Here is a 9,488-nt window from a genome sequence, read left to right on the forward strand (position 1 = left end):
CGAAAACCTTGTAAAGTTAAATCTAAGAAAACATAGTTAACCCCAACATTTAGAAGTGTCGTATGCACTATATAATCGACATCTTTTTCGAAAAATATACCTGAGCTTCCACTGTAACAGTTATTTGTCCTCTTTGTTTATTTCTGAGCGCAAGACCCCTAGTATTAAACGAGGCAATATTAATTTGTTGGTCCATATGGGGCAATAAACAAGTTACATATACATGTATTTAGTTCCCACAAGTGTATCACAAAGTATGTGTATACAAAAACAAACAAAAAAAGAAAAGACAGAAAAGAAGCCCAGCCACAGCCCAGTCCAACCCTCCAACAAACAGCATGATATTATGATAATGTTTGCTTTCTCACAATCCACAACATTATTACCGTCTACACGATCATTTATCAATTCTGCCCCGAATATAGTATATATAAATAACATGATGTCATGAAAATATTTGTCAATATTATATAGATATAACAAAAGAAGACACGTTATTAATAAATAACAGGATGTTGTTTTATTTATTTATTTATTTATCTATCTATCTATCTATCTACGCATGTGCGGACGTCTCTCCACATAGCTCCGGATGATACGGTAAAAAACTGCCTTTTTGTGCATTGCTTTACAAAATACTGTTCATATACGTTTTTGTAAATACATAGTGCTTTAATTTGAAGGTTTTTTGGATCGTTTTGGCATAAATCTGCCCTGTATTTTTGTTAATTGCTTTCTGTACTCGGTGCTGTGGTCTGCCACGCCGGCATCCAAGATGGCTGCCCGCATGCCGGCCACGCCTTTTCTGAGTTTAACTAGGAAACACGGTTTGAAATGTGAATCAGTTTATGGTCTACCAATTGAAATCTACGTTAATGCCATTGTACATATTCTTGGTGCACAACGAGTAATTGCAGCTTCGCGTGCTAATGGTAGTGTTTTAGTTTTCATCAGTCGAACAGGTGTGTACAAACGGCATTGAAATTGATGACACATTAATATTCACATGGAACCGCTCAACAAACCTGCGACTAAGGTGGTACTGTCTGGGGTGCCACCGTTTATTTCCAACACAGTTTTGGCGAATCACCTTAAACAGTATGGAAACATCATAAGTAATGTACGGATGATTTCCCTAGGATGTAAGAACCCTGAATTGCGGCACGTTTTGTCATTCAGACGGCAAGTTTATATGATAACTGAACACGATAAACTTGATGGCACCATCCAAGTTGTACATGATGATCGTACATATAAAATTTATTTATCTACTGAGGAGCCTGTATGTCACCGATGTCATCAAAGAGGCCACATTCAAAGCAACTATGTAGTCTCAATCGATTCTATAAACACTACACGCACTACTACACACACAAACGATAAAACAACGACGAATGGAAACGAAATTGAATCACTAATCACGGCTAACGACACAACTGACTTAAAAAGAAATACACATGATAAAAATGTTGAAAATGATAATCAAACGGTTAACACTGAACAACTAATCAATGATATTAATAATGAAAACGATGAAACACAAAAAGAAAATGACGCTGAAAAAACGAGGTCACAGAAGATACACCTGTGCATAGCTTTCCCATTGACAAGGGCGTCGCTACGGATACAAAGACAACAGTTGCTGGGAACAATGACAATGATAATGACATGGAAATATCCCAAACTGAAGTTAATGTGATCGCAGCTGATGAGGAGGTGGTACGAACCCACCCCTCAACTCCCCCCTCTTCCACTTTTTCTTCTACTTTTCCATTTCCGGACAATTCTCCCATCGATGTCTTTAATCACAACCCCATACAGGTAGATAAAGAAGACATGGAATATGTCATGTCCGACGTGTCGGACTTATCACAGAAAATAAAAGATGATACATTATTAGACGACGACAGCAACACCACCCTTTTAAACAACGCCAAAATACATAAATTCCTGGAGGGCACCTTTAATTCCACGCGTATCGTTAGAGATTCGAGAAAATAATGCCCTAATTTGAAATTACTTGTCCGTTCACTAAATGATTACAGAAAGTGCACGGATTTGCCTGCCAAGGAGAAATTTCGGGTGCAAAGACTCACTGGAAGAATATTGAAACATGTGCAGACTCCGGAAAGTCGAGGAAAAACCCACCACCGAATCCACTGATGCGAGAACAGACGCTTTTAATTCGCGTCGGCCTCTCTCGGTTCAGCCTACAGTTTAATTACAGTGCTTACCTTTTCGCCTTTATTCTTATATCCATGGCTTGCTTGAATAAACTAACAGCTACTACCTGGAATATAAGGGGCGGCCGTGACGGACTTGATGTGAATGTCTTGTCCGTCAACGACATTATTTCTGGTCACCTACTCCATGTTCGCTTGGTTTTGGACGGCATTGCTCTCTCTCTCTTATTAACTTTCATGCGCCAACTCATGGAACAGAACGTGTAAAATGCTTTTCTAAACTAAAGTCGCTGTTAAACAACCTGAATGATGATTTACTTGTCATGGGTGGTGATTTCAATTGCACTGTTAATCCCAACATGGACACAGCCAACCACCCTGAACCGCATCTACCCTCGTCTGCTTTACTTTTAAATATTATTAGGAGATTTAAGTTGATCGATGCCTAACGCCACTTAAATACTAATTGCAGCGGATCCACTTGGTCTCGCAATACCTCCCATTCTCGCATTGATACATTCTTTATTTCTAAATCAGCCACTTCACGCATCAAACAGTCCCGTATACAAAATAACTACAATTTTTCTGATCACTCGCCCGTTACCATGTTATTGTCACTCGAAAACATTTCTCATCGCAGTCCCACCTGGTCGTTCAACAAAACACTCCTTGGCGACCAAGACTATTGCAATATTTTCAATGAATACTGGATGGCTTGGCGCAACAAAAAACACGCTTCAAATCCGTACAACTGTGGTGGGATATGGGAAAATTCAATATCAAACATCTGACTAAACAATACACCTCGAAAATCGCTACTAACTATCGCAACGAAAAACAAATGCTTGTTGAAGAAATACAAAAACTAGAAAACGACCCCGAAACACGCCTTTCAGGGAACAGAACACTCTCCGAAAAAAAACACAACTTGAGCACCTTGTACGAACTGAAACGCGCGGAGCTGCCATTCGATCTCGGTACAAAGTACTGAACGAGAGCGACGCGCCGACCCACTTTTTCTTTCAATTGGAAAAATACAAGGGTAGTAAAAAGACCATTTCTCACCCTGAGACGCGTAATGGCGGTGTAACTAACGACCAGTCAACCATCCGTCGCATGAAAAAAGAATTTTACGCGGACCTGTTTGCACCAAGCCCAGTCTCCGACGACTACCAGAATCGTACTCTTGAAGGGTTACCTAAGCTGACTGAATCCCATAACGACATTTGCAACAAGCCAGTGACCTTTGAAGAACTGTCCAAAACTGTGAAACTGTTAGCCAATGGTAAATCCCCTGGTATCGACGGTCTACCAGGGACGTTCTACAAACAATTCTGGCCTGTCCTGGGACCGGACTTGTTTGAAGTGTTAAATTGACAGGGTCCTACCAACATCATGTAGACGCGCTCTTATTACACTTTTACCCAAAAATTATAATACTAACCTTCTTAGCAACTGGAGACCAGTCAGTTTACTCTGTGCAGATTACAAAATCTTCACCAAAGCTCTTTCAAATACAGATAACAGAGCACTTATGCTTCAACCAAACACAACAAATAGAATTGTGTTTCTTCAGTTTATTAAAGTGCTTTTCCCGTATGGCAAATGAATGTTTACTTAGGCGAAATTTTGTAAATTAGGTAACTTAAGAAATATAATGTGTTCCTTACTTTTGGAAGACGGTTTTCAATGCATTTATACACCTAAAACATGCCTTCCCACAGGTGACTGTGAGACCTCTCGACTTATGTAAATGAATATACCCTTAACCCTTAACCTCCATTGTTTTATAATCCTCCGCCCACACCTCTGACAATATGAATATGCTGGTTCTATACGGTAAAAATAGTCTGTAATATTTTCTGCTATCTGTATTTTCACACTATGCCTAGAGGTTCGTTTGTATGTATCCACGTGTAAGTACAATCAATTTAAATAATCTTGCATTATTTGCCTCAATATTTTTTTTATTTTTAAACCGTTATTCATGTTACTAATATTCGCAAATAATTTGGTTGCAAGGACATTGATCTCAGTGCAGGGAACAAGGGAAAATTATGACCTTTGTTCATGAATGTTGGAATAGCTTTTGCTGTACTATGAGGTTTCATGGTTTTACAAATCGCACAAAAAGTTCAAATAATATAACGTGTATCTGTTCAACAGGTCATTGTTCGCACAATCAATGTCACAGTTATATCCATGTTACTGAATATACACTGTGCAACGAGTTGTGAGTGGAGAGGTCAAAGTTAACGCAGTACTCCATTTGACCATGTTGTTCTTCTTCTTCATCGCGCCAAAAAGAATAAAGTTAACAGGGCATGGTGTTGCAAAATATCTTTCCCCTTGTCCTGTAGCCATAACATTTACCAAGCAAACAGCCCAATGAGGAAGTGGCTGCTGACATTTACTCTACACTGAAATAGGTTACTCACCAATTCAAATAACTGCAATTCTTAAATTTAATTGCATCAGATTAGATTACAAGGAAAGGCAAGAAGGCTATAATTGATCTGTCCTTACACTATTGAAGATATTGGGTAATATAATTCCAATGCTCGCTCCTGTCTGAGTGAACTTTGAAGTGAATGGTGTATTTTGTTGTATCAACTATGTGACTAGTGTAGCAGAAGTATGCCTCCTACCTATTTTATAATACTCCTAACACTCCACAAAAGAATGCAGAGAACACTTCGAAGAAACAGCAGCACCACTGAAGTCAATGAAACATGTTATGCAATTTTACCATGCTGCTTGTTTCCACATGTACTTAGCCCATCACAGTCTATGGGTAGTGTGCCAGTCAGATGATACGTGTGTAAAGAAACTTTGGTATTCAGTGACATAATTTGCACGCAAAATGTCAAGATACAATTTAATGTATCCTTGAATACTTGCCTCATTCTGAAAAACACAATGGCTGGGGACGGGGTAGCAGCCTTGACACCTCTGTCAGTATTGTGCAATACCAGGGTAGTATAAGTAATAGCAATAGAAAGTCAGGTTTGTGTTCATAGAAAAAGACAGGCACATGATGTGGCTAATTTAATTCAAGAGCCAACATTCTGACTCATCTGTACGTGGTTTTCAGGCAGAACCTAAAAGCACCAAGAACAAGCTACCCGATCTATAACTGACCCAATATAATCATCAGTAAATAGTCATCAAGAAAATATGTAAAATATTCCATGCATTTATCAATGGAAGTGTACGTTGAAAGTGATAAATCAAGTTGGTGTGGGGGGGGGGGGTATCACTTGGTAATATCACAAGTTGCCATGTTATGACAAAGTGCATGTAGTCCATTATAATGGCAAGAAGTCCTCTTGGTTTAGTACTGTGTTTCTTAGGTAAAGACAAGTAAAGTGCATCTTAAGATTTTCAACCCATCATCTACCAAGATTTGTAGTTCAGGAGTAATATGTTCCTTACCCACTTTCATCCACACCAACGATTTATTATGGCTAGTATTGGCTACACTGCACAGCCCGGAAATTCATACCAGTCGTTATCTTGATGATTGTTTGTTCAAAATGTAGACCAAACAAGCGATCTAATTTCCATGTGCAATGTGCATTCTAAAAATTACATCTAGACTTGACACGATGTTTGGTCTGCCGGGACATGGAATTGGAATACAGTGGAGGGGTTGACACACCAATCTTGGGAGTGTTACACCTGCTCCACTATTTTATTGACTAGAACAACTTGACCAAGGCCATATAAGACCACCAAGAATGACAAAAAAGTCATCATATATGCATCAGGAATAGGAAGTGGGCACGTATTGGACATATGAACCCACGGCTGTGGCCGACGCCACATTGTGCAATCTTGCTCGCAGATGTATCGTATAGATGACATTGGAGAACATGGACACGTAGGTTGTTCGCATTTAACACTCTTGGATACAGTGTTGCAATGGTCTGTTAACACTGACATTTGGATGAGCCAAGCAAACAATGTATATATGATCGTTTCAGATCAGCTACTATGAAATCTCAAACTAGTTACATTTTGGTTTTACTAATATGTATACAATATACAGGGCAAAACCCAAACATTGATAAATATAGAAATAAATTCAAAGATCAATAAACCATTTACATTGCTGAGATATATACATTAGAAGTATTGAAGACTAATTAATATTATCAGTAATTGTGGAATTTATTGAGACACATATATTAAAACCAGCAGTCCTGACTACTTTTTGTGTTAATCTTAGCTTAGAATTTTACTGGTATTTTCTTTTCTGTGAGTATGTAAAAGTAGTGCAATCATATTTATTACATACAACGTTGAATATAAATAAATGACTGCCTATGCGTAGCACTATTGAATAACACAACACCATCACTGTCATTGAAGTTATATCTTTCTGTACTAATCTACATTAAGATTCTAATATGTGAGCTAAATAACTAGTTTGTAGAAATCTCAGTATGTTGTGATTTTTCTATATTGTATATCATTTACAGCATTGAATTCTTGATATTGTGGGATATCAATACCACTGTTATCTCCGAAAAACATGGCAACAACTTCAGACGATTTACTTAACCATATGAAGGAATATCACAAGAGTTTTCAAACTGTGTTGAATTATGGTTTGAAATCAAGAGAGCTTCGTTACAAAGAAGATGCGATAAAAACGGTTCACAAGTTACGACTGGAATCATGTATCGACGAAGTACGTGTTCTCTCTATTGGATCCGGAAAAGGTATGCTTATATGATTGTTGCACAATTCCGGAATTTAAAAAGATGGTTCGGGACGCTTGGTTTTTAATGAGAAAAACCTGTTGCAGGACTTCCATATTTCCAGGTCCGCATCGTTTTCGCAAGTCAATTATTGTTGTTTTCCTCAATATCCGTAGGATTTGTATATGATATAGGTGTAAGCATTTGTATATGCTTGTTTCTCGTGAATTTTCTTAGGACTTTTATACAGAACACGTGACATCAATGATGCAACGCTAACTTTGATGTGAAGAAACTGCAAGGGCTAGATAAAATGCTTACCTCATACATTGGGCGAGTGAATGAAGCGCTGCATATAAACCTACCTGACCACGATGTCAGTCATTTGATTCTGCACAATAGAAACAATAAATAGCATAAGTTGATTATCGAGCAAATCTAACATGTAGGTCAACCTTAAACGAATTCAGTTTACACATTTTATTATGAATGTGTGCATGATAAACATTGTCGAAATTTTATAGCATATTTTTTAAGAATAAAGGAGCTTGGGCCCTTTTCCAATACATTTTTTTGCAGAATTGTTGGTAGGATTCACTAAATGGCTTCAACATGATGAGAATCCATCCACAAAAAATATCTATAGATGGTTAGCGTGGTGGGATTTAAGTCAGAGTTCTCAAACTCGGACTCTGCTTGATAAATAGTCCTTCCCTATGGCAAAATGTTTTATCTGCGGTTGGACTTTATTTCCCATTAAAGTCTCCATAGGCCTAAAATAACAATAATCAACATCTTTGTAAATACTTTTTTTATTATCAGGTGACGTTGATCTTCATTTCATTAATGCCTTGGTGTACAAATATACAGCAATACATTATACCGTGGTAGAACCAGCAACTGGTCCATTAGATGAATTTAAGAGGCTAATCGAATCCAATCAAGAAAGGTGGAGAGGAGTAAAATTTAGTTTCCATGTACAAGGAATAAACGAGTATCTTGAAGGAGGTGGTACATCTGACAAATATGACGTCATACTTGCCTGTCATTCATTTTATTGTTTTCGTAATGCCGGAAATACACTGCGTTATTTATACGACATGCTTTCTAAGGATGGAATGCTTCTCATAAGGGTTGACACAGGTTAGTATTCATAATCATTTTAGAAATCAATATAATTCACAATAACATTAATCGGACTATGTTAAACACATCGGCATATTAAGGTGCAATCAACTTGACCGGTAAAAACAACATTGTCTACATTCATATATTGGCATATATTTGTGTATATCAGTTTCCTTCATTTTATGTATTGCTTTGCCTGACTGCCTACATTCCTGTATGCATTACATTTAACGATTGATTTGTGTCATGCACTGCAATTTCTGTGAAAGAAAATTTTATCTCAATTGTCTTCATTTTATACTGTGAGGTTATTACGAGGATACTTCTAAGTGTGCACAAAGACAGTACAGCGGGAGTACTGTCTGCGTGCATACTTTGAGGTATCCTCGTAATTACCTTATTATTATACATCTTTCCCTCCCAAGGATACATCCTGGGAATGCCGGAATCCACAATTTTTAGAACAGATTCAGCGAACTTCTTTGTGTGAAGTTCGGTCAAACCGTGGTTGCAGCCATGTTTGGTTTTCATAATTAGAAAACGCTTACGCGCGTAATCATTACATATTTGGAATTCGCATTTTCTGATATGGTAAGATGAATATACCCCGTAAAATACGTCAGATTTACGGCACGCTGTAACTTATGGCGTTACGGTGAAAGATGTATAATAATACATTACTATATATTTAAAATAATAGTTAAAACTGCTTGATCCCAGTATATGATTCAGAACTTATAACACAATTCATACTCTTATTAATGTACTGTACAGATGGAGGATGGTTGAAGTATCTTAATTACAGAAACAAGTTCCAATTGTCCAGGAAGCACATATCAGGAGTAGAAGCTAAAAAACTAACTTATCTCCAGTTTCCGCATGGCTCCATTGAGATATTACGTAACACAAATGTTGTCACTGTTACTAAGTGCTTCGATAAAGATTCAAAGAATGGGAATAGAATGCTTGATTTCTTTACCGAAGTTTTCAATTTTAGGAATGCACGGCCACCAGACGAAGTAGAGGAGTGCTTGAGATATTTCAGGGATGAATGTTGTTATGTAAAAGCAGACGAAATATTGATTGATGTGGTTGAAGAAGACATCATAATTTGGAAGAATGGACACACTTAGTTTCATACACATGACTAGAAATGATTATATCTGTTAGCGTTTCAGATTATCCTGTGTTGATGTACGTAATTTGAAACCATGTATTCAATGTAGTAATAGTATTAAGTGAGAAATAACCATATTAACAAAACCAAAGAACCACAATTGAAAACATTGCTGACTAGAAACAAATTAGTAGTGAGTATTGATTTATTGTCCTGTGTACTTGAAACAACCAATGCCAGCTTAGCTGATGATACACTAAAAGAAGCATCATTCCAAACTGAACTTCAACCATACTCATTTCAATCATTGAAAATAAGCTAATTTGTTTTTGAATTAAACATGTTTTGACCTGA

At 37.3% G+C, this 9,488-nt stretch overlaps 1 protein-coding gene across 1 annotated transcript; it reads left to right on the forward strand.

The window, feature by feature from the left end:
• The first annotated feature begins 566 nt into the window (after nucleotides 1–566).
• On the forward strand, nucleotides 567–9,488 carry LOC100376946 (histamine N-methyltransferase-like). Its single transcript, XM_002740455.2, has 4 exons — nucleotides 567–600; nucleotides 6,668–6,910; nucleotides 7,712–8,032; nucleotides 8,792–9,488. Exons 2-4 carry the CDS (start codon nucleotides 6,721–6,723, stop codon nucleotides 9,148–9,150), a joined length of 870 nt encoding a protein of 289 aa, XP_002740501.1. The 5' UTR covers nucleotides 567–600; nucleotides 6,668–6,720; the 3' UTR covers nucleotides 9,151–9,488.

Source organism: Saccoglossus kowalevskii, chromosome 12, assembly GCF_978046115.1.
Source record: "Saccoglossus kowalevskii chromosome 12, keSacKowa6.1, whole genome shotgun sequence".
Lineage (NCBI taxonomy): Eukaryota > Metazoa > Hemichordata > Enteropneusta > Harrimaniidae > Saccoglossus > Saccoglossus kowalevskii.

Bases quoted from the DNA above. Each gene is read 5' to 3' on its own strand.
- LOC100376946 (XM_002740455.2), top strand. From the start codon at position 6,721: ATGGCAACAACTTCAGACGATTTACTTAACCATATGAAGGAATATCAC. The intron at 6,911-7,711 runs GTATGCTTATAT...TTTTATTATCAG, and splicing joins CTCTATTGGATCCGGAAAAG to GTGACGTTGATCTTCATTTC. The intron at 8,033-8,791 runs GTTAGTATTCAT...TGTACTGTACAG, and splicing joins TCTCATAAGGGTTGACACAG to ATGGAGGATGGTTGAAGTAT.